Source organism: Diuraphis noxia, unplaced genomic scaffold (genome assembly GCF_037042655.1).
Source record: "Diuraphis noxia isolate RWA-SAM2 unplaced genomic scaffold, SU_Dnox_SAM2 contig0004, whole genome shotgun sequence".
NCBI classification, from domain to species: Eukaryota; Metazoa; Arthropoda; class Insecta; order Hemiptera; family Aphididae; genus Diuraphis; species Diuraphis noxia.
In genome coordinates this window covers 66,155,155-66,182,949 of record NW_028301714.1, presented here as the reverse complement: position 1 = coordinate 66,182,949, position 27,795 = coordinate 66,155,155, and the positions used below count along the sequence as shown (strand labels likewise).

The 27,795-nt window shown below is 30.4% G+C and overlaps 2 protein-coding genes across 4 annotated transcripts; both read left to right on the top strand.

The window, feature by feature from the left end:
• LOC107172975 (uncharacterized) lies at positions 1-18,838 on the top strand. Of its 3 annotated transcripts, none has more exons than XM_015523308.2 (4): positions 1-429; positions 527-653; positions 10,580-11,610; positions 18,550-18,838. In XM_015523308.2, the coding sequence occupies exons 2-4, from the start codon at positions 594-596 to the stop codon at positions 18,686-18,688; spliced, it is 1,230 nt and encodes a 409-aa protein (XP_015378794.1). In that variant the 5' UTR covers positions 1-429; positions 527-593; the 3' UTR covers positions 18,689-18,838. The 3 variants fall into 3 exon arrangements, with proteins under 3 accessions (XP_015378794.1, XP_015378793.1, XP_015378792.1); XM_015523307.2 differs by having other exon boundaries at positions 1-472; positions 538-653; XM_015523306.2 differs by having other exon boundaries at positions 1-472.
• LOC107172976 (uncharacterized) lies at positions 18,619-27,131 on the top strand. Its single transcript, XM_015523310.2, has 2 exons — positions 18,619-18,946; positions 26,448-27,131. The coding sequence occupies exons 1-2, from the start codon at positions 18,851-18,853 to the stop codon at positions 26,679-26,681; spliced, it is 330 nt and encodes a 109-aa protein (XP_015378796.1). The 5' UTR covers positions 18,619-18,850; the 3' UTR covers positions 26,682-27,131.
• Positions 27,132-27,795: the final 664 nt, after the last annotated feature.

Below are 27,795 nucleotides of genomic sequence, written 5' to 3'. Positions count from 1 at the left end.
CATTTTTGTTCGTCCGCAGCGCAACGCCATCGCCGACGGTGCAGTGCGTTACGTGTCGTCCGTGTTTTCGTTTGTGCGTAAGATTTATCGTTATTGTAGTGTTTTAGGTATCGTAAACGAAATTCAAATATTATTGTCGTGATAATAACAAACGTCGGTGGTAGAGCTGTCATTAGGATCGTAAAACAATAAACTAATAATATTATCAATTACCGTCATCGCGCCGTTTGTCAGACCGCCAAAGGGGAATTTCATCGTTTAGTGTGCGTTAACCGCCGCCGCCGCCGCCGCCGTAACACCACCAGTGCATATTATTAGCGTAGTTGCAACCGGCGCCGAGTGCGATTTACCAACGTCCCTGTTACTACTTACCGGGTATAATTTGCGTGGTTACCGCGTCGACGTCTACTACAAGCTGCACAGGCGAACGTGAGTGCGCGCGCGCGCAGTACCGACCGTTGAAGTTGCAACGGTAAAACTATCATAATCATAATATCATCATTATTACATCATAATAATATTATAGTGACTTGTTAGTGATCGTCGCAGCATTTGCCTACTTCGCCGAGACCGGTTCACACGCGGCGCGAATCATGTTCGTCGACGTGCTCAAGAGGTACCTGCTGATCGTGTGGAACTTCTTCTTCGGACAGGTAAGCGCGATAATAATATGATATTTTATTGCCATGATTTAAGTATTAAGCTGCTGCACCCACCCGGTCCTCTCTTAATTGTTTAGTCGTCGATAATTTACTATCGTAGAGTGAGACAGTATAGGTAAACAGGATGTTATAGTTAGAAGTGATGAACGTGGACGAATTTCCGAGCGTCTTTTCCGTAGCGTTTGCACTGCTCGAACTTACCGACATTTTTATCGTTTTTAAAACGGACGGTAGGTACGATTGTCGATTATCGAACGTTTTAATGTTTTTATATGGAACCGTGTCGAGCGGCGACGGTGGGCGACCGATCGTCGTCGGAATCGGATTTCCAACGGCCGTGTATCGCGCGCCGGCACGGCGAGTGGGCACGCCATATGTGTGCGTCTACTGCAAATAAAGCAAAAAGCGCGATTAGCGACAGGTACATAGCAGAAGAGCAGGTGGGTCCGGGTACAACGGTGTCGACCTATGTTTCATTTATTCCCATTTTAGTGGAACGTAATTGTGAAACAATACCTATAATATCGTCGCGTAATTACGATTTTTTTATACGGTATGACGCGACATTCTCGTGACCATCGATCGTTCGAAATCCGTCGCCGTTATTGCGCGAGGTCGAGTTCAAGGTTTCCGTTCCGCGATGGTCGCGTACACCGATGTGTAGGCGTGTGTGTTGTACTAGCCATTAGGTATACTTAATATCAACGATTACATCAATAATAATAATAATAATATTATTATGTGATATTGGATTAAAATAATTCGATTAAATTCGATAACTAAACAAGTGGCGTGGCATTGTGATATTATCATTTACTAATTATAGCGCATACGGAGCACTAGACAATATTTTTTGACGATTGTGACACTGTCGCGGCGCTCCGTCCGTCCACTTGTGGTGCGCCGTTTCTATTTATAAACACGTTCGCGCTGTAGATCTCCGTCGCCGGTTTTTATTTTTATAGAACGAGAAATTCGACAACGCACGTGGGACCACGACATTTTATTTTAGAGATTTTTTTCACGCTTTCCGCCGCAGTATTATCAGAATAGTACAATCATATTAATATGGTCGTCATCGATCATTTATTATTATATACTGACACCGTCGTTACCGTAAAATCGCGTTCGAATTATGAACAAGTTATTTGTTATCACACGATAAAATATATCTCAAGTCTATTATTTAATTATCGTTATAATAAATACACAACCACAAATTCATTATAATTCGGAATGTTATTTATTTAATATTTATACCTATAGTACCTACCTGATAAATGGCTAATAATACAATTATAATATTTTTATTACCCATTATTGTATTATTGGCTATTGCTTTCATCGTCAGTTGCCTTTTGTTTGTGCTTTCCGACGACGAGACCGTTTAAGCTGTTACCCAATCGGCTATCGGCGGTACACGCAAGTCGTTAAATCACGTATAGGTTAGGTACGATGAGCACTTTGCACTTTTGCAGCAATTGTTCCAAAATTGGCTTTGTGTTCAGGTTGCAATACGCGTTTTATAAGCCTTAATACAAAAAATGAAATCTGAAAAATATACCCATACGCAAGACTCTGTGATTGATGTTTTGGTCGTATTTATCGGTTTAAAAAAAAACGAACAGTTTTCAAGTTCAAAAATTACAAATCAACCATTATATGTTTATCAAAAAAAAATCTCAAAATACTTTTGTTATTTTTTCCTAAAACTATTTATTTTTTTTACGTAATTCGTAAGCAATGCTGAGACTTATCTAGATAATTATTAAGTTATCTTTTATCTTATCTAGATAAATAGTTGCATTCATCTCTATACAAAAAAATAAAATACACATTTTGATTGTCAATTTATTTTTATGGTAACTAGCCTCGTAACTAGCCAATACTTTAAATTTGAATTGTCGAGTCATTTCAGTAAAAAAAAAAAAATTATGTTCATAATAATGTTATTTATTATACAGGTATTATTATATTTTATTATTGATATTTTCGCCTGTATTTTCGTTAGGGGCCCGGACACGGTTACACCTACATTACATTGTTACGAGTCGTGTAAAATTTGTATTTTTTTCTTGATATTTATCAAAAAATGTTTTTTCAGTTATACCTTAGTTATTTATTAATAATAATGTCTACTGCTAATTTTAATTTACTCATATAGCCGGTGTTTATATAATATTGAAGTACTAAGTAGTATCAAAGATATACTCTTAAAATATTTTGGATTTCAATGTGTTGAAAAAATTTATCTTTTTTTTATCTAGATAATAATGTATAATTTATCTTTCATTTTTTTTCAAATTTGAATTGCGTTATCTTTTATCTTTATCTAGATACATTTTTGTCCTGTTATCTTTATCTTTATCTAGATAAAAAAGTACTTATCTAATCCCAACACTGATCGTAAGTAAAGTGGTTATAATTGGGGATTGAATAAAAGATAAAATGCACATCATAAGCAAACGGCGTATCAATCAGTTTTAAAAAGTTGTAATTTACCCATGCATCATGCATGTTATCATAGGCGTGCGCACAGGGGCAGCAAGGTGTGCTCTTGCTGCCTCTGGACTGTTTGAATATATTTGTATGGGCCGAACTATATAATAATTACATAACATAATAATACTTTTATAACCGTATTATATAATAATAAAGAATAATGTGTTATTGATATTTGATGTATTTTTAATTTTGATATGGTATACCGGTGTTGAGCAAAAACAATCTATGATTAACCAATGATTATCGTTTAAAATATTTTTATTTAAAGGTTAGGTTAGGTTAGGCTAAGGTTAAATGTTTATTTTGAGCTTAAAAATGTTAACTTAATACCCCATGTATGGGCCGGTAAAAATATTCGCTACTCCTGACTTGAAACTCTGCGCACGCCTATGCATGTTATTATACATTGAAATATATCTAATTAAATGTGAATTTGGTGCATGAAGAGTGAAGACGTACAATAATTTCTGCAATAATTGTTCAAGGTTCTTATTTTAGTTATCTCTATCAGCGTAAAATGGATGAAATATTTTGGTACAAACAATTTTTGTTATTTAGTGTAAAATTATGAAAAACAATAAAACTGTTAGGTACTAAATAATATCAAGCACAAAACGCATAAACGCTAAACGCCTCTTCGGTATAATTTCTAATAAATTTAATATTATGTATTTTTTTGGCAATATATTACAAATTTATATTATGTAGGTATACTGTATAGGATTAACATCGTTTGTACGAAAAAAGTCGATGTACGAGTTAAATGTCTATTTTATTTAAATGCTTTTATAGTGCTTACAGGGATGTTTGTCATGGCTATTACATGATTAAAGTATTTAATTCACCCACAATCAGCGTGTTTCTTTTACACGCTGCAGAAAAATGCCTTTATACCTACCTGTTTTTCCGGAAAATTTCGATGTCACGCGGAATTTTTGCAAGTCTTTTTCTCTTCTATAGAATCGTGACGCCAATACATTAACTGAATTCCACCCTCCGTGGAGGCAAACGCGATGTAGTTGGCGTCCTAACGGTCAGACGTGATCGTGTACTATACTATACTAGGTATGTATTAATGTATTATTAAGTATTATTGCTGTTTAGGATTGGATCAAGGGAGTTTGTTAAATAGATTATTTTCGTTCTATCTTTCTTTCGCCACTTTCAATACCTTCATACGTCTATGTGTCTACGAGTGCGTGACTCATGTTACTATTATCGTGTATAAACATAAATATAATACAGAGGCGTTCTCAGAATTTTTTTAGTGAGGATATGGAAATTTATTAAAAAGTGATTACTACCGTTACGTAAACAATTTAAAATTAGACTTCTTAGACAATTTACTTTAATCTACTTCACCTACACCACCTATAAGTATACAAGTATACTTTTAGGAAAAACCAAATTTTTTTGAAAAAAAACTGAGTATACTTGAATTACTTCGTTTCATTTTGAACAAAATTAAAAATAAAAGTCAGTCGTCACTCGTCAATATACACTATAGGTACAAATCGCTAAAAACGACTGATAAACACCGGAAAATATGTTTTCACTTGTATAATCGTTGGGATACCAATTGCATATTAATTTTCATTAAAATAGGCATCACTTATCAGTCAATTATAAAAATCCATCTAAACAAAAAAATAAAAAAGGATATGGGGATCCATCTCTCCCCCCCCCAACGTTTGGTATCACCCATTGTATAATAATATTACCCGGAATGTTCGACATATACAGACGTGTGTTTTTCCGCTGTAGTGTAGTCTATTATATTATTATAACAGTCATCGCAGCCGCTGCGCCGTCCTTGTGATGAACACTCGCAGGCAGTGGTGAAACTTCTGCCGAAAAAAAATCGTCAAGGTTAGGTACGTCATCGATTCATAATCGTCAAAAACGACTGCTGCTGTATTATCACACGCACTTATGTCATAGTATGGTAGATATTATAATATTATACAGAGCTCCTTTATCAAATCCCAATAATTATTATCATAATTCGTATAATAATGTGTAAATAATAAATAATGTGTCATCTTCAGATTTAAACAATTATTACTATTGCCGTCGCCGGATGTCGTTCACCTGCACACAACAGCCGAAAATAGTTTTACTGTGATTCATATTATACATTCTCGATTGTCCACCGCTTACAATCGTGGGTTTTGTTCTCGTAACAAAATATTTTATTTACACACTATGCATCGTCACGCCTACGCAAATATAATTTTGTATACAGCGTGTATGCATTACAAGGTATTCAGTATTTCAGATGGTCGACACTGTAATGAGATAGCAATGGGAGGTCTTTACTAGATTACTTGAATATATCTTTAGAGACATTTTTTGAGTTATTAAGTTTCCCGCAGCGAGTGTCATTTGCATTCATTTACAGTAATAGCAGCGCTTTAATTAGATTTGGAGATTTTTTTCCAGTAATTTCAAGTTTTGAAATAGCAAACGACTAAAACCAAAGTTGACCGAAATTATACTTATATATAATATAGTCTATTCGGACTCGGTTTTTTAGCATTTCTTGGGAATTAATAATTATGTTTTTGGATAACGTTTTTAAACATTTTTTTTATTAATGCATTATGTATGTCGAAGGTTAAGTCGAGTTATTATGTATATTTATATATGATATATGATTATTATTTATCAAGCGGGAGGGTCTTCTCTTATTTTTTTTTAATTAGGTAATTCAACTTGCCACATTTAATTTTTCTAAAAGATATTTTTTTGCTCTCTCTAATTTTTTTACAATTCAACCACTCAATATCTATTACTGTAGTGTGTACTTACAGCTTATAAAATATTTGTGACCCACGTTATTAACTAACAAAGTATAGGTCTAATTAGTAAACATTGTATAGTTACAATATAATTATTATATTATAGCTATTATTATTTAACAGCTCCACGAATGCTACTGTTAAATACCATTGTTATAATTTATCCATTGTGGATCTATATAATATCATAAATTTATAACTAATATTAAATAAAATGTACATCACTCCATTACGAGGGCCTGTATTATAAGGCTATACGTGTCTTCGTATAATGATAGTACTTTTGCCTCCGTTAACTTTGTACCCGGCTATAATTGAAGAGGAGGAGGTTGAGTGACGCGGTCGCATTACTACACTAGACATATTCATATCATTATTATTATTATTTTATTTCTATTATCTGTACGTATACGTACATTTTTTCAATGTGACGGCGCGACGTATGCTAGTTATTTTAATATGCCCATCGGACTTATTACATTCAAGTATTTTTTCGCATTATTATTCGACATACTGATTTCCGTTTCGATAATATTTCTTACGAGTGATACGCGACGGCACGGCGATACTTACAGATATTACTTGTATGGCGATGGCGGGTACAAATATATTACGCGCTCGTTTAAAAAGTTTAAAAATTAAAGTATTCGAAAAATATTTTTATATTCTTTTAATTTCATTGAAGGTTATTTTTTTCTCTTATACTATGATAAATAATAGTATGTTACGTTGAAAAAATTGATTTTTAACTTTAATTAAATCAATTTTGTTTGCTTAGTGAACAGCGGTAATGTGACTTCCAACTTCCAAGTAACACATTTATCAAAAATGTCTATACCTACCATAAACGAAAACTAATAATTAATAAACTTAATTTAATTTAAAACTGATCTTGTGTTGAGTAAAAGTTATTTTTAACTTAATTCGTTATGTCTGGCCTCGAATCAATACCTATCCTGTATGCCTATGTTTATAAATAGTGCATATATATTATATAGGAGTATTATTTTAAACACGCGTACTTACCATTTCACGTTCGAATGTCAATAATCGACATGACATTTTAATATAATCCAAATAATAATATTTATCATGTGCCTCTTGATCACCGTGTTTTTTGTGTTTATACAGCGACGAAATATTTTTCCTGTACGACAATCATCAGTTCGATAATGCGTTTACGATGTGTAGGTATAGTAGTTGTTCGATAACTTACGGTATTCCAAGTTCCAACTGCGTTATTATAGTTAAAATAATTTGTATAATTTAGATATTATAGGTAATAATATATTGTATATTATATTTCTTTTTTTTTAAAACGAGTTGGTACCTACACATTTTGTTAATATTACATTATTATTATGTATTATTTTGCCAGATGTTTCGTAATTATTATATTCGAACTGTTGCACGTTGTACGGGTCCGATTGTTTAATTATGATAGTAATAATAATCATACGTACAAGAACAATCGAGATTCGTGTAGTGCATATACTTTATACGATTATATATATATATATAGGTACTGTAAACTGTTAATGTACACTATACGACAATAGGGCATACGTATACATAAACGATTACGAACTAACAACGTTCGAAGTTGCTGTTAAAATGTAAGTTTACAAAAAGTTTACCTATTATATTATGCGTTTTATTTATTTTCACATTATACATTTATATGAACGTTTAGATTATGTAGGTACTTATATACTTCATTGTATTTCATTATTAGGTACCTTTTGACAAATTAAAAATATTACAATATACTATTTATATCGATCTTCGTTCGCTGTTCATATACTAGGTTATGTTAGATATATATTGCTTACCGTGGGTAACTGAATGCCGAATGGTCGTTATTTGACATTCGGCGCACGTACCTGTATTAGTACAGTTGTGCAGTGCTTGTATTTATGTATTATTTATTATGTATGATATTATACTGTAATTTATTTTGTATCGTTCAACGCTAAAGCTTATCGTACACGCATTCAAATTGTCGGGTGACATGTTACGAAAGCATATTATTATGTTATTTTGTACGTACTAGTGAAGTAGTGACTATACTATTATTACAATGTGCTAGGTTGTAGCCTTGTAGGTGCCTATTGCAGTGCTCGAGTTGTAGGAAAAAAAATAGTCGATAGATGTAAAAAAATGTTTATATACATCAATCTATTTATAATATTAGCGTCGACAAACACGTCTTGTAGAAAGGATTAAAATAATAATAATAATAATAATAATACTCCACCCCACTATCACCCACTCACCTTGCTTATTCAAACAATACAAATATGATATAATACAGGCATACAGTATATTGGTCTAGAATACAATACATATTGATTACATCAAATACCCACGAAGTCTACGGTATAAAAAGCAAAAAAGCTGTTCTTCTTTTAAACAGGGGAAAAAATATGATACATTTTATTCGTGTCCGGCTCCTATCGGCACATATCTTTCTAAACTACGTCCGCATGCTAGTCAAAAATGAAATTAACATAAAAACGATTATATTTATATACACCTAATACTTTGTGCGTGACAAAGAATAATTTTTTTCTCATATTATGTTATAAAATCTAATATAAAGGGTGATTTTCTAAGCATGAGTTATTTTATATTTCATAATAATTTATATAAATTTGTATTATTAATACTTTTTTAAATAGGTAATAACTTAAAAATAAATTTATTTAAATTCTGTTGCTTAGAATTCTTTTTCTTTTTTTTTTTAGCCTGTATCTATTCTATTTTTTAATGGACCTCTAAGGCTGCGAGAAATCGATCGTTTTATCTATAGTGGTACACTCAACTCTTTCTCACACGTAAATCTTCGCTTGTACGTCACTACGACTACGCTATAATATGTTATACATACCATGACTTTGGCGTCTGCGTCCAATGGAAGGTTTAGATTTTCATCGTCATATTATTATATTATTATGACATATTGTGCTCGCTCAATCGAAGACTCGCGCTTACTCGAAACATACGTTTCCAGTTTTTAATCTCCTTGTTTGACCGTCCGATCGTGTGAACGATATTATTATCTGCAGGGTCAAGCCGTGCAAGTCGATTAAAAGAAAAAATTATAATAGTAATACAAACCCGTCGTAATGACGTGATTCATAGGATAGAAACGATTAATTATTATATTACAACGCCCTACGTGGGCACTTGGTATCTGAAATTCGGCTTGTTTGTTGTGTAGATAACAACAAAAATAGAATACCCAAATTGGGACCAAGCGTGATGCGTGTAAAACACGAATAGTGTAGCCAGTTTATAGACATCCTATCTCGCACACAAACTCTATACTCTATAGTCTATTACTATCATAATATTATAGTTAAAATACAGTTGACTCTTGAAAACCGTGATAACTCGATTTTTTCCCGATCCTTGCAGATTTGAAATTTTATAAGTTATGTCATGTTAATGATATAAATAAAAAAATTAAAATTCATAATATATTTTTATCCCATAGAGATTTGAATTCTTGAAACTTGACGAATGATGATAAATAATATTAAAATAGTTCTTTTGTTGTTGTTGCATCATTTATTTGACCCGATTCTTGATCTCGTATAGTTTCGTGTTGTTTCGATTTATTCGTCATACCAATATAAAAGTCCACCCACTGAAGTTGTAATTTAGTAGTACCTAATAATATCGCCTTATATACAATATACTGTATATATTATTTTATAATATATATTTTAATTATCTTTGAAAGTCTTTTGTTCATATTATTATATTTCATCGTTTGATTAGGTTTTATTTAAATTATATTTCCTACTAAGTCCGTAATTCCAAGCTCATTTAATGTTATTTGGTTCAACTCACTTCAACATTAATATTGATAAACATTTTCTGGTCACTTTTTTATTTAATAATTATTCATGAAAAATAGTTTTATAATAGTGTTAAAATTAAAATCGGCGTAGGTATATTATTTTTATCTGTCAAACAAATCACGTGGAGTACGTTAAACGTATAGGAAAATGTTACAAATAATTATAGATATAGATATCTTATGTAAATTAACTTCTTTCTATCTATTCAAGAACAAAAATTACAATTGAGTAAATTAAATGTTGTATCCTAACTTAACTTTTCTACCTAGTTTTACTTTTCAAAATTATAAGCATTGTTCTATTTAGTTAATTATCATACACTTTCTAAAAATATACCATCGTATATGTTATACATTTTGTTTGTGAAATAGCAAACAAATTTACAGTATTCTTGCTTTAAATTCTTAAATATAAACAATATTTTATTCACGTTTAAGATTTAACTACCTCCTAAAGGCTATAGGTACTTATACATATTATTTAAAAACGATTGTGTTAAAAACAAAACATAAATTTTAAGTCCGGGCATTTGTCCAACGGAGACATATGTTAGTTTTTAAAGTTAAGAATAATTTATAGATTTATAGGTTGTAATAAATGCCTACTTGAGATTTTTGGCATCCGTTTCACTCGTCCATGTGGTGCAGCAGCTGTCACATTATTATTTATTCTTTCCACAATTCAATCGTTAAAATATTACTGATTAAAAATACATCCATTAATTAGACTTTTCTATTTTCAGGTCTCTACTGAATCAATAAAAGACAGTCCACCGTCCTGTACCGAAGACAAACCAATAGTTTCGGCTGATGTAGTTCCACCCGTTGAGGTCGATGATAATGACGATAAGATCGAAAACGGAGGCGACGAAGATGATGATATCGAAGAAATTTTTAACGACGAAGAAGGAGAAGAATTGGATTTAGAAGACGAAGATGAAATCGAAGGAGACCAAGACGAAGAAAAAGAACCTATTGTACCACCCAAAAAACCGGAAGACAAAGTAATTACAAATGACGTACCTACTAAACCCAGCGTTCCGGCTAATAAGACCGAAGAGGTGAAAGCACCGTTCGTGGTGCCAAAACCGAAAGACGAAGTAAAAAAACCAGAGCCTCCAAAGGCACCGGAGGAAATCAGTGAAAAACCAAAAATCGACATCGATAACACGAAAAAATCGGAAACACCCGCCAAACTAAAACCGGAATTCGAGACGGGTGAGAAGGAAGGAGCCCCAGCCAAAGCGGTGTCCCCCGAAATAGACGGTTCCAAGTTCAAGTCTGAGTTTGAAGTCGTAGAGAGGGAGGACAGAGACGTGGTGCCGCAGAAGCCTGCAAAGACCGAGTTCGAAGTCGCGGAAAGAGGAACGGTGGCGGTGAAACCGGTGCTGCCGCCGCCGCCACCACCACCGTCGTCATCGTCGTCGGCGGTCAAAAAAGACGATCCACCTAGCCAGCCGTCGGTAAAAATCGGCGGTGGTGATAATGATGGCAAAGAAGCACCTAAACCGACGACGGTGCAGGAAAAGGCCGCGGCCCACGTGAAATTTCAAGAAAACGATAGCGACGACACCTCGGGCAAAGGCCACGCGCCGGTCGTGGACTTTGCCACTCTGGAAAAAGGCGAAACGGTCGTTAAACCACCGACAGTGACGACGGTCGGACGTAATGCCGTCACCGGAGACGCGGTCGGAGACTTTTTGTCGGCCGAACAGTCGCACGGCGGTCAACTCCTGCAGAAAAGTCACCACGAATCCATTCAAGACCAACAGTTGTAAGTCGTCGTGGTCGTCATCGCCGCCCTTGGTTAGGCTTTTATTGGCTCCGACCCGTCGTCGTCGTACGATAATATAATATTACGTATAATATAACAACATTTAATTGAGTAGTAGTCGTCGTTTATATAATATATTGTTATTATTACTGCTGCTGCTGCTGCTGCTATTATATAATAATATATGTGGAGAGCTTTTTTTTTTTATAATAATAATATAATAATGTAGTTGTCGATTTAATAATAATAATAATATATTTTATCCTATAATTATTACGTATACCTACACGGCTACACCTAATAATATTTAATATAGATTTATTTTTATATATTAAACAATGTTGTCGAAAGATTTAAATAATTTTCTTCGTGTTAAACAATTTTTTTTTTTATGAAAGGAGAAAATTGACAAATTTGTGTATTGAAATAATTAAATATTGTGTTTTTATTGATTTGAATAACATATTTTTTATTTTTATTTTTTTTGTAGTAATAACTGGCTTTGATTAGTTGTATTTAGATATACGTCGTTATAATTAATGGAACGGAACGATAGCAGAATTCAATTACAGTTAGCTAAAGGCTAATGAACTGAACAGATATAATATATTATGGTGTATAGCTTAAGTACAGATACAAAAATATGGTATAGTCGACGAGAATGTATATTATTTTTTTTAGCTTATTAAATTAGATTAAGATAGTTTAATCTAAGTTTAAGATGTCCAGAACTAACTTAATCAGAATTCACACTGAAACATAATAATAAACGTGTAAGCATAAGCGGGGCATGAAGAGAATACATTTTTTTTTTGTATTCTGTATTCTGGATACTACCTATTCGAATATATCTGCAGAATAAGTACAACAAATGAGGATCTTTTAGAGGAAACAACACAAGTATAATTCTTGAAATCAGATATTCAGAAACTAAAGTCTTGGTTTTACCCACCCACCGGCCTTGTAACTAAAAGGTTCAACATAAAAATCACGATCTCACTTTGAGTATAGGTTCATAATAATTTGTTTTAGGCGAGGACAGGATTGGTAATATTTTTCAACCCGGGAAAAATATAAATCTAAGTAGTTCACAATATAATTTTACTAAGGTAAATGCTCTATGGTACCTACTAATGTAATAAAAAATATTGCCCTTTTACACTTTTGGTCTTAAATAATTAAGTAACTAAGTTACCTTAACAGCAACAATACGTATCACATTTTGGGCAAAATGAGATTTATATACCAAAATATTTGAAACCTCCTGGCGCATAAAATTGCTTATTATCATGCGCGTTATAGAATCATTAGTTTCCCGCCAAAAGTGATTTCAGTGATAGCACGTATCGTAAATTCACCTGTGATAACACGTATTTGACCAATTTTACACGGTGTATGTAGAACGTCCCTTAAAATATCTGCGTTCTATTCAATATTAAGCTAATTATAATAAAAGTATTTTTATTATATATATATTATGCATTGTATTACAATAATTATTAATTTGTTATTGATTATTAACTTAATTAATATTCCTAGACTCAGTTAACATTTTGCATAATTCAGATACGTGTTATTACACGTATATACAATTTATATAAACTTCATTGTACACTATGTACATTAACAAAACATTTCATTGCTTTTTGACTTTGAATGATTTAATAACTTATTATTTAATGTTTCAAGTACTGAAATAAAGCATTTAATTGTTATTATAATGTATTAACCTATAGGTTAGTCATATTTTTTAAAACAATCTTAAGATTTTGTTTATTCACTGAGATACGTGGTTTTACATAATATTTTTTTTTAATTTGATTTTACCCAAACCTATAATAATACTATAATAGTAATTACTTAATTTAATATAAACCTAATTGTTTTATAAAAGATTTTTTAGTTATTTTGAGTATAATATATAGGTAATATAGCTTAATCCTTAAATTGTACCAAATAAATCCAAAGACTGGAATAGATTCTATAAAATGTATTGATACTTTTTTGTTATTATTTTGTTAAAACATTGTAACTGTCATGAAAAGTAAAGTTATGATAATTCATCTTTTATATTTTTAAGTAAATTTAAATATTTTTCTTTCTTTTAGTTACGTGGTCTCGACATTATTATTTTATGATAATTATTCAGGGATTTTTTTCATAATAACACATCTCTAAATTGAAATACTACGTATCTTATTGTGATGTGGCTAATTACACGTAAGTGGATTTTTCAGTTAATAATACAACTTTTTTCACTATTAGTTAAAAAAAACGTTGTAAAACTACTTAGATTAACAGAATAAATCTAGAATCTGGCCGATTAAGTATTAATTACTAATTAATTTAGTTAATTGTCACTCCTGAAAAGTAGCAAAAATGAGATACACGTTGTTGCTGTTAATGTAGCGTAATATACAGTTCTAAATTTTATAATTCATTTTAGACTTAAATTATTCATAATTAAATATAGCAATGCAAGCGTAATGTTATATAACACATCTCCAATAGAGTTAACTTTTAGATTTTAGATTTCAATCGTTTGATAACTTCGTCAGAATATTGTTGTATATTTGCTTATGCGCTAATATAAGCGCATAAAAACTGCAAACTCGTAATTTAAAGAAAATTAAGACAAGCCCACCTAGTTTTAAAATTAATATTTAAGCAGGTGTGATATGAAGAACTTGAAGTCTTAAACAGTTTAGACAATAGTTGAAAGCATTACTTGAGTTAAAAGAATCGCAAGAATATGGGTTCTTAATTTCAAAGTTTATTATTGTTGATATGTATAATCATAAAGCTTTTATTTCACTAAAAAACATTAAATCAGCAAACAGCACAGTTGTACACAGTTTGTTTGCTTAACAAAAATCTTATTGTAAGATATAATACTTATGTTTGTTATCGAAGAATGTATATAGTTGTCATTTGCCTATATTGCTATAATACTAAAACCATTTTAATATATATTTTGTACAACCGTGTTTGTGAGACCAAACTGGCCCCTTTACTTGATAAAAACAAAAACAAACATACGTACAGTCTCGTACGTCGTGTGTCTAATACAACGCGTAACAAGACTTTTGGAATAACTTTTGTTCAAATTAATCTTTTTTATTTATTTGTTTGTTCATTAAGTGATCCTTGTGCTACATGTATACCTAATACATTTTTTTATGTTTTATTTTTTAGTACTTAGAATAAAAAAAATTAAATTTAGTAAAAAAATGTTTGAATAAATTCAAAATAACTTATTTGTGAATCTAATAACAAGAAAAATGTTGATGGTAAAAAGATTTGTCTAAGTCAAGTAGTTTATTTTTTAGAATTCTTTTAAAATTCAACATTTTTTTGGTCAAATTAATTTGGAACGTAATAACTTTTTTAAAAGATGATTTTTGAGAATTTGTATTTTATAATTATTATTTACCCATCATATAATATTAACAATTTTTGTCATATGTTTAATTTGCATAATTTTTTTTTCTGGTCAGGTCTTTATGTTACACCCTATATAATATAATATACTTCTCTACACTATTATACGCAGCTATATTTTGTATGTGTGTGTGCGGGCGCGCACGCGCGTGTGTGTATAATGCAGCTTTTCGTGTATTTGCACATTAATAAAGACCGAGGTCGAAAGCAGCTGCAGTCATCGCCATCCTAATGCTAATATAGGTACTATAATATTTCACTAGTGCGACGGATTTTTTTTTTTTGTAAATCTTTCTAAGAACTTAATAAACTATAATTTTTCTATAAACAAACATATTAAATAGGTAGGTACGAATAATGTGTGTGCACTGTGTATTTAATTACATACCGATGTATATAGTATTTACCTACACCAGATGAATCATTCAACGTAAAACGCTCATAATTTTAAAATCTATTTATGTTTTGGAAGATATATTTTTTAAATATTTTTTATTATCATTTACGTTTTTAAATTTCTTATTTTTAAAATAACCAAAATATGTCCGCTTCGTTAGTTTCATTATATTTTTAAGCAGAATTTTATTCAGAGTATTTCGATATATTATTTAAATTTCAAGTTTTAAAGTATAAACGAGCTGGGTTTCTGTGGATCAACTTATAACTTGTAACTCATCAAATCTTTTTGATATTGGATTTTATATGTATCGAAGTAGGTATTCTGTGAAAAAGAAATGAAAAAAATGTCTCGGTGACTTTGTGTGTCTTTGTTCGTTAACATCCGTGGTGCTATTTAGAATATTCAACGACTGCAAATTTAATTATATTACATGCCCATTAAATAAATTGTGATTTTTTAAATTTTACCGGATTAGTCACTCAAATTTTAATTTTAATGTAGTTAACCAATAAATCTAATGAATATTTTATATTAAATTTATAGCATCTTTTAAATAAGTGTCTATAACTGTATTTGAGTATTGAGTTTTTAAAAATAAATTCCACCGATTAAATAAAAATATAAATATTATGAGTGATGAGTGATTGAGTCATGCCCAAAACTTCACTGTAATGTAAATATGTGATACTCATTCGATCATGAAAATCAGTGGTGGATTTAAAGAAAAAGGCCTAGTCTACAAAAATTTCAAAGGGCCCAATAAAATATACACTTAAATTTTCGTTCACATACTTAATATATTTTGAGTTCAAAATTAACAATAATTTTATTACGTCGGTAACTGTCGGTAACGTTAAAAAACAAAATAGTAGGTACCTAATTATACTGACCAAGTATAGATTAATTTTGAATGAAACATTCATATTGAAAAAGAACATTTAGATAAAAAAATGCAAATATGAAATAAAAAAAAAAAAATATTGGAACACTAAGACATTGATGGTAATAAAGCGTCTCAATTTCTGTTATTTTGGTAATTTTTGATGATTGCAATCATAGGCAATGCAGGTACCTCTATATATGAAAAACAAATAAATGATCAAATATCATAGATTGTCTGTCAATATATGCGAGTACGCGTTTAAGGCGCAGTCGATATACAGGATGTAACAGAAAGACCTGACCAAAAAAAATAATAAATTTTACCAATTCATTGCATGACAACATTTTTCAATATTACATGATAAATAAATAATTTAAGAAATATACTCATGTCAGCAAATTCTTAAAAATCATATTTTTTTTAAAGTTGTTGCGTTCCAAATTAATTTAACAAAAAAAAAAATTGATTTTTAAAAGAATTCTAAAAATCAACTACTTGAACTTTGATAAATCTTTTTACCATAAAACTTGTTTTTATAATCAGATTCACAAATAGGCTATTTTGAATTTATCCAACATTTTTTCTATTAAATTAATTAATTTTTATCTTCAGTACTAAAAAATAAAACATAAAAAAATGTATTATATATTATGTAGTGCTAGGTTCACTTTATGAATAAAAAAATGAAAAAATGAAAAATATTAATGTGAAAAAAAATTAGTTCTATCTGTTACATCTTGTATAATATGCTCATGCCGTAGTTTGAATCGATTTCCGTTCTGATCTTGAGTTAAGGATATTAGAAAATCTATGAGTGGTCAAGTCCAGACCCTGTATAGTAGATGACCCACACGGACGAGAGTCCATAAGTCCATAGGACATTCACGCCTATATATTTACTCCGTCAAATCCGCCACTGCAAGTGAGATAATGTTGGTACGAACAAATGAAAAATAATTTGATTGTTGGATTACTGTGTTTTAGGATTTCAAATTCAAATTCGCGTATGAATAAAATAATAAAAGAATAAGTACAACACTGTCTATACCATTTCAACCAGAATACCAAATCTCTTACTTGGCTGTAAATCGTACACCCGATTTTAAATATCTTAATTCTTAAACCATTATTGTATGCGTCATGTTAACAGCAGTCCACGAATCAAATAATAACAAAAATAATATTGCCGATGACCATATTAAAATATAACAAACAATTAACAGCCGTTGTCCGCGTTGTAAATATCTATTGCAATTCCTGAAATATTTTATAAAGGTTTATAGGAAATAATTCGAATCCTTTAAATCATTTTGTAACTCATAAGTCATAGAATATCATAATCACGGTTTAAACCACTTTTTATGTAACATCTGCAAAAAATTTAATCAAGATCAATACATTTCAATATCAATATCAAACTCTATCTATAACAATAAAAGAAATAGCTAAATAACATACATTTTTTTGAAAAATTATTCGAAAATTTTTAGTGAACAACTCCAACACGACCGGTCCTTTTTAGAAATAAAAACATATATTGTGTTTATTGTTACAGATCATTGGAAACTTTCGATAACACTTAACTATCATTAGCTTTGCGCTTTTGAGAATTGCATTTTATAGTAATACATTTTCAAAATAAAAAACTTTGTTATACTTTAGTCAAATTTTGAGAAAAAGTATTGAAATAAGTACCTAATCAATAGTGTTTAAAAATATAATACTCATACAATATAATAAACTTTACAAATACACATAGGTATTTGTAAAACTAATTTTAGATAGAGCTTTAAAAACTTTAGGTAATATAGAATCGTTAACGTACATGATATCACAAACGAAAAAATTATCTAAAACTCATAAATCCATTTGGATCTTTGTTTAATAATTGGGGCATTGGATGAAAGGTCCTGGAGTGCCGTAGACACCATCAGCATCCCCGCGGGTATCCCTACGTGTACAACCACTGCTTTTGGATGTTTTTCCAGAAATATCCGAGTATTAAATCTGTCTATAAAAATTTAACAATTATAACTTTACTGTATTATAACATATTATATGTCGGATAAATCGATTGCCTACTGCAGTGCATTGTCGCTACCGCTCATGGTCGTCGAATAATATTGTCATAATATTAACAAAACTTTTTTTTACTTTGCGGTAAAATATTACGTGACGCGTATTCATAATCGGTTTTTATTTATTTGTTTTTAAGGGACTATAGTGATTCTGGTGAAGAGCTATCGGACGACGACATTGAAATCGATTACGAGGACGACGAGGACGACGAAGAAGTGGTAGAAGTGAAGCCGCTGCCGCCCGTCGCCCGAAGCGTTTATAAAAAGAACGACTGAACCACAACCGTGTTTTGTTTAGTTGTCTCGACAGCCATTGTATAAAAATAGTTAAAACACATATATTTCTTCTTTTTATAATTATTGTAATTAAAAAAAAAAATCTTATACACTAAATAATAATAACAATAATAATAATAGTAATAATACTTAATCATCATAATGGAAGTTCAAACGGTCGAAAAGAAACCCAATACCGGAAAACAAACAGTGACGGCGACTGAGGAGACATCTTCAGTGGCTGAACGTACTAAAGAGGTAAATCATTATAAATACTAAAGGATATCCCGTGCTGTAACAGTGATGCTCGCCATCCGCTTTTAAAGGGGTTACGTATAGGCAATTTTAATGCAAAGTGTGAAAACATAATAGCCGTTACAATAGCTTAATTTATTATTTAAAGCCTAGGACTATAACCAATCCGACGATAACAGGAATCAGAGCTGAAACGTTGCATCTAACTGTAATATTATCCAAAACGTTAATTCTGTATTTTAATTTCACGCGTATGGTGCGCTAAATAATAGCAAAAAAAATGTTATTATCATTTTTATTATCAAATGGGCATTTCAGTGTTTTTTTAAATATATTTTTTATTTTGTAAAGAGTGGAGTGTCGAGCGAGTATCAAAACTAAGTATGAAAATTGGAGTAAATGCATGTACCTATGCTAAATATTTGCAATTGAGTTTTACTCGGATAAGGGTGAAAAGGCATGTTTTTGGACCTCTCCGTGTAATTTGTATTTTGCCGCGGTGACTATATACTTTCTCGTTAATCTAAAAATTTGGCTTTACAATTCTTACAAACAACGTAACATTTGTGGCCAGAAATCGGTATCAAGGCATACTTGATGGAAATCGTATTCCAAAGCATGAAATTATCTCGATGACGTACTTGGATTGAGGATGCTAAGAGGGCCCAATATCGATGCATTTTATCATATTTGTCGTTCTGCACGCGTGAAACGATGGTAAATTCAACCAATTTTACGTTATTTTTTAAGTATACTATTGTTAAAGCGATTGTTAAAATATATTATAAAAATAGAAATTATATTCAACGCGAAATAGACATAAAATCTATCAGTCCATTTTAAAAAATTTAAATTTCAGTCAAAATTTTAAACAATTTAATTAATAAATAACATTTTAAATTATGTTCAAATTATCAAAATCAAATATTTGTGGATTAGGTAGTGTAATTCAAAAAAACGATCTGATCAATCTCGCATGTAGTTCGCAATTTCACACGCTGAATCAAAATCTATTGTTACAATATTTATGATTGGTTTGATCGTGACGATATTAACGTAAAATGGGTAGTTTTCGCTTTGTATTGAACGTGTGAATGACAAAGACAGTGGTACTCTATTCTCTTAACTCACTCAAGTTACCGCTTCGAACCATATTTGTAAATCAATCATCATTCTCAACATTTTTTTAGGTGATAGCCTAAAAATTGAAATATTAAACATTAAAATATTTGCTTCACCAATACTCATTACATAATTTAATAATAAGATATGCATCAACAAAAAGAAAAGTAAAAAAAATATTATTTTTCTGATTTAGGTAGGTAGATACGTAATACATTTGTAACGAATAAAGATGCTCGAAAAAATTGGCGTTTAAATGATATAGAAATCGTTATTATTATATGTTCTTTCGGATGCGTATGTGAACATTTTGCGGCTCTATCAAACCATCTTTCTCTGTCTGGTTTATGCAGAAAATAAAACAATCTAATATAATAGTAGGAACTTCTCCTAATCATAAATCATCGTCTTTATTATCATCATCAATCATCATATTATTATTTTATTACAATAATGGGATGGCATGAGAAATAATTTTACACCAATGATGGGCATGTTTATATTATAAATTTACTTTTACACATTATTCGGTTCCGAAAACAAAAGGAATTGATAAAAAAAAAAATATATATATATATATGTTAATAACAATACAATATTAGGCGCATCCAGTTTTCCTTTTTCACTTATTCCAAAAACAATTTTGAAAACATAAGAAACTCAAAAAACAGCCAACGGGACTATTATCATATAAATCATATTTAATATATTCACTTAAAATAATATAAAATTATGTCGAAGATAATATTATTATATTTGTTGTAATATAATGCGTAATGTCATAAAACATTATTATTACATTATATTATCTTTTTTTCTTTTTTCCTTTATCGTTAGTTAAAAACAAAATTTTCGATTGCTTTTGTTATTTTGGTCTGTTCGCGCGAATAAATTACAGTAGATAATTCAGATAACCGGGCGATCTCAATTATTATTACTACAATAACAACCAAAAGTTTATTTACGATGAAAACGCATATTATTTTGATTTGTTTTATGAACGAAAACTTATCGTCCGCTCCCGAGTTTTACGACACACCAGTACACATAATGTACATCGGAGTAAACACGTTGCCTGTAATCGTTCCCTAACGATTACACTATATGTGTCTGGATCAGGGCCTAAAATACTGTGTTCCCTGAAAATCAAAGTGTGTCCCCTGAATGACAAATGTGTGTCCCAAGTTTTATAACACGTTTTTAGTTTTAATTGCGGAAATAAGTAATGATAACAATTTAGGAATTTCAACACAATTTTATTATAACTTCATTTCAAAATTTATTTCAAAATAAATTGAGAATCATTATCAATTTTATACAAATATCGAGTGATAAGCATTTATATCTGATATCATACACTTTGGCTGGTCATTACACATTGTTCCACAAAACACATTTTCCTAGTTCCAATGGACTTTTGTTCCACAAAATTCCAAAATTCTTGTTTCAAATGTGGAGTTTTTTCTATAAATATACTATGTGGGTATTTTAGAATGTTTGAACAACATAATATTATTATGATCTTAGTGATTACTGATTCTGATAGTAATAACTAATAATATTAATCATTATTCATTATTATAATATACGAAAGACGATAGTTATAGTCGGTTTCACAACACTAGACACAATAATTTTATTTACTACTATAGCCTATTTAGTATTTTAAACTTAATTACCTATTGTATTTCTATACTATATTACTATGGACAAGTAGGTATATTATAAAAAAAAGAAAAACTCAAACTGATAACGATTCAATACAAAGTAAGTTCATATTAATCAAATATTGTGTAGGTAGTGTGTACTGTAACCTACTAAAAAGTAGCGAAGTATAAACTGTAAGGTAATAAGTGGTACATAAAAGAAGGCGGATTTTGGGAGTTACAACCAACACAGGTTTTTTTTGCTATAAAAATCTGTCAAAGTCCAAAGTCAACAGTTAAATTAATAACTGTGTCCCCTGAAATTAGATATATTTTAGGCTCTGGTCTGGATATTTTATTGCATTAAGAAAAACACAAAACAAATATGAACTATTGTTCGAATGGGTCTTGAAATATTAAATTGTCTTATACACGCGTGATCAACGTCACCAACTCACAGTAATTTGAAAATTTGAAACGTAACAACTTTCCTTTGGAGAGGATGAACTTACATTGTTTGAGTAGGTAATAATAGTGCTCAATCGAAAAAATAAAAACAAATACTATTCATTTTTTGTGTATTGTGATTTCGACCACTTAGGCCCATATACTATTCCTTAATATTTCTCGACATTAAATCGACTGTTTATTCAACGAACGTAATATTTTGTTCTCCATTCATGATTGTGTCGTGAATCTTATTTGATTATTATTCATTATTATTGCTATTTATTTCATATAATGTGTTCCCAAATTGTATTATGATCCACGGGCCCGTTCTGGTTCGCTTCGTGGTTAGTGAACCTGTCCAAAGTGTCAGGCGACTACATGACATTGGCCTCGAATCGTTCGCCTTATGAAAATTCTTCAAACGATCACTATAGGTACGTGTACGTCAATAGTGTGTTGAAATCAATTGAAAACACTAAAAATTATTTGGTACTACTCATGACGTTAATAGTATAATAATAATATATGGGCCATCTTATCTAGTAGACTATTTTTTGAGTATTCTTAGGTGGAAAAATAATGTCATACCGATAGATACAATATTATGAACTTATATAATTTAAATAAACAGAATTTCGACGCGCGCAGAAGTTGTATTTGAAGGTGGAGGGGGGGTGGAAATGAAAAAAATACACAAAATCACCTATGCTGATACTTAATACCCTTTTCGAATGCATTAAAAAGGAAAACCCTACCGCATGCGATATAATACTGCAATAAAGAGACGATTTTATCGTCCACCGCCAGTTCAGCGCTGGGATAGCGTTTTCGGTTTATCCTGAAACTGTGGTCTGTGGTACAGAAGTGCCGAATAAAACGTCATCATGGATGCCACTAAACTCTAATCTCGTGTGTGAAATCGTACTTGCACACCATGGTAATATATATTGTTACATATCGTGGGAAAGTACGCGTTCGGTAAGCCTGATCGCCACTGTGTGCACCATCGTTGGTATAAATAACCCTGTATGCGTCCTTACATTTAACGGATTTAAAGTAGATCAAAGAAATACGTATACAGGGTGATTCACCCCTAGCATGCTCACCTCATTTTTTCTCAAATTTTATGAGCACCATCCTTTTTTGATAGAACGTTATTGAGCAGATGACTTTTTTGAAAATGGCGATGCATTAAAGTTTAAATTTAAACGAATAGTTTTAAAATGTTTATAAAATGTGTATACATTTTACAAGGATAATATTACAAATTGTACAATTTTAATAAATATATAAAAAAAATTGTGAAATTGGATCTAATTTATATTCTACACAGAAAACGTTTAAAACTTATAAAATGCTCATATTATATTAATACTAATTACATTCGTTTTCAAACCAGCATAATATACCTAGCCCCCATAATATTATTATCTTTCAAACTTATTATCATAAGCCTATAATTATATTATAGTCAGTAAAAAAAGTTCAATAACCTTAAAACAACTCAATCAAAATCTAATTTATATGCATCAAAGTTAAAAAAAATAATATAAACTAATTACAGAAAAAAAGGGCTGGTACATCGCATTAAAACAAAATGATGTTAATATATAAAACAACACCATAATATGTTATAAAATATGGCACTTATAATTATATGAAAACATAATGATCCTTATATATATTTAAAAATATTGACAATTAACATTGAACATGGGATTATTGAGCATGCAGGTGAATCACCATGTAGACAAATTATTAATGTATTTAATTGCATCACCAATAATTGATAATATATGTGAAATATCATATTATAATATGATGTGGACAATAATATATTATTATAACCATTTGTTTTCCAAAGCGTAAATAGTGTCCACTATACGATACGACACATGCATAACTTCGGTGTTTTGACGGTCTGAGAGAGACATTCTCTGTTGAAGTGATACAGTTAAGTTTTCGGTTGATACTACCAAATATATTGTTAAATAGGTACTTAGTTGGAAAAAAAAATTACTTCTAGGCTCTCTTAGAACTTCCCCCTTCAAAAAAATAAATACATATACAGAATGTAACAGTACTATTTGACAAATATAGTAATATTTGTAATGAAAATTTGTTTAATAGTCTTGTTACACCTTATATATATAGTAAATACATATATATTACTTACTAGGCTAAAACTGTGGTTATTTATATATTTTGTACATAAACTTAACGTTTTTATTGAGACCATGCCAATAAGTTTATTAATCGTAAAACGTTATCTGACAATTCAAAGTATCATTTAAAGATTACTGTAAAAAATAAATTAATACTAATTAATACAACAATACGTACCACGAAGAATACATTTTTTGTTTTATTCGTCAAAAATGAATACAATTTATGGTCACAACGAAATAGAGTTTGGGAAGTATATTATTGCTTTATGTGAGCAATATAATATAAAATAGCTTTTTAAAAATTAATTTCGTTTAAAAAAAGTATACAGCGAATGGCATCGTATCTACTATAAAGTATTATATAGTTTTTTTTTTTAAACAAATTTATTTATTACCCTTCGTGTTTTTCTATGATTGTAAACAATTACCTAATATTCTATTTATTCGATAAATTTTTAAGTGCTTACATCAATTTATGTAGAGTTTAATTCATGGTTTTGGACTAACAACTATAACGATGATTTATTTTTAAAAATACAAAAATACAAATTAATTAATTTAAGTAACTATTGGAGAAATAAAAAACGCGTATCTGTTTCAAAACAAATAAATCCACTGTGTATAGCTTTCTTCACATTAACTATTAATATAACAGTTGAGCCCATAAATAATCACAATGCGTACATAGGTACCTACACAATGTTTAATTAGTGAGAAAATTTACTTTTTGGTTTAGAATTTTTAGTCATTGCATTTATTAAACTTAAATAGGTACTTAAATTTGAGGAGCGTGTATAGATTAGCTGGTTAAGGACCTAACTTATACTTGCTTTTGTAACTTATTAAGTCTAAGTTTGTGTTAACTGATTGGGTATTAAGTTCAAACAAATAACACAACGTACATTATCCCACAAAAAATAATAACCCGTAGCACGGCTACAATATTATTCATTGGGTGATCTCCAAGATTCACCAAGCATGCATATCATTTTATCGCATAATAATATATTTATTAAAACTCTGATTTTTAGAAATTGTAAATGTATTTAAGACCATATCATAACTTACAACACTAAATGTCTAATGATTTTTAAGAAATGTACTAATATTTAATTTCAAATGTGAATTGTTCATTTTATCATTGATTGGTAAAGCGAATGACATTAGATAAATTTAAAGATGTAGACGAGATAAAAGTTATATTGATTAGGTTATATCGAAATTACTAAACTTTATGTTCTATAAAGATAATATAAATAGTCAATGATAATAGGTTTAGAACAGGGTTCGCCAAGTAATTTCTATTGGATTCCGGAGGATTAAAATAATAAATAAATGAGGTCCCGAAAAATGTTGTTGTCATCTTCATACTATAAATTTGAAGATAAAAAAATTGTTAGACTTTTTGATGGTCCCGTTTTTTAGCCGGTTGTCGACCATTGGTTTAGAAGATATCGGGGCGATGCCCTATATGAAATGAACATTTTGAAAACCAAAATAACCAATATTAATCTATTGCTTGGTTATACTAAATTGGTGATATGTGAATCTCCCCACGATGGATCTATTCCGTCTTTATATGTTATGATGTGTGTGTTTCAAAGACATAAATATTATTCGTACATCATGTTATTTTACTTACCTATAGCTCATAAAACTTGATGGTGGTTCTGTGTCACTTAGTATGGTTGACATTCCGTATTAATATTTAAGTTGAAAATTCAATCGAAAATATTATAGGTGGTAGTGTAGGTACGTCATTTATGATTACTATAGTTCCTGCAGTTGGTATATGTAGGAAATAAACGCATATTTATAAGTATCCGAAAAATATCTCTCCTTCTGTAAAATATTTCCTTCCGTTTTGCACATGATCATTTTTAATGTTCGACGAAAACGATTGAATTAATCTGAAATATTAACAAAAGTAAGAAAAAACTTTGATTTTATATCAAACTACTCTCTGAGACAAAAATCTTAACTTGAGTCATGTCAAGTTAATACTCATCTCAATTGTAATAATTTTGGAGTTTTTTAAAATATTGATATCCGAAAAATATTTTGTTTTAAAATGGTTCATTTTCGTTGATCCGCATTATAATTATAATTATAATATAGGTGACCAAAGACACGGCCAACTCTCATTTGGAGCAGAAGGCCAAAAGCGTGCAGTCGGAGGAGTCAACCAAATCGGTATCCGAGTCGGTTGAGAAGCTGGCCAACGGTGGCATAAAAAAGAAGACGGTTATGTCCTCGTCACAACAGTTCTCGTCCGAGGAATCGTTCGAGGAGAGCTGGTCGTCCTCCGGGCCCGTTATCACCACCACCGTGCCCAAGCAAATCAAACAATAATGACAATAATATTATTATATTTTATTATTACCTGCGTACTTCAAAAATATATTTTAAGAAAATGATCTACGCTACGATACCGCGCGTGACGATGTAATATTGTATTATTATAATGCACAATAATGTATATATATATATATATATATATATAATAATAGATCATGTGGATAAATATTGACGATAAATAATGTTGTATTTACCATTGTTGAGCATAATATTGTGTTATAATATAATATTACATACGTATGTACGCGTAGCGTGCTGCTTGTCATTATATCGCTGATCATCTATAATATACAATAATATAATTTTAATAATTTTGATGTAATAATATGTAATTTTTTTTTCGATTGTTTTCAACGCACACAATAATGTTAACCGGACATTATATGATATATTATTATATTATTATACTAGTGTCGTTTAATATAAGTACAGTTATTTATTTGACTTTTGTACATTATATTAGTCTCACCCGATCGATTTACAATAGATATATTTATTTGTCACACAAAACGATCCAGATTTTACTAAATTCTTATACTGCAGTGTTTTGTCATTACTCTAATTGGTTCTTTATAAATAGAAATTGACAATTTAAATTTAATCAAAAAAAGAATCGTGTGATTACCATCATGTACAATATTATACAAACATCTGATGTTGAAACGACAGTCGTTTTATTTTTATTTACCTAAACGTATTGTAAAGTTTTTGTACGAGATAGGATGTGGCAAACAAATGTTTGTATAAAATAAACAAGTTAGGAAAGCTCACGCGAACAAGTCTGCGATATTTCTATACATTTCTGCAGGTTTCTAACCATGTTTTAATACAACGCGATAAACTGTAATTGCTATACACCAGTAAGAGTACAATTTATTTTATAATTGTTAATCATAACTATATACTCACAAAACGCATTCTGTACAAGTCTCTACTATTAGGGCGTATGACGTGCAAATCTGGGGATGCGCCAAACCTTCTCAAGTTCGCACCATTCAAGCTGGGAGTTCATCACTATTCGGCTAATAGCCTCGGCTCTCTGGTACGAAACAAATGAAAAGCTACACAAAGATTTAAAAATGTCAACAGTTGACTCACTATAGCCAAA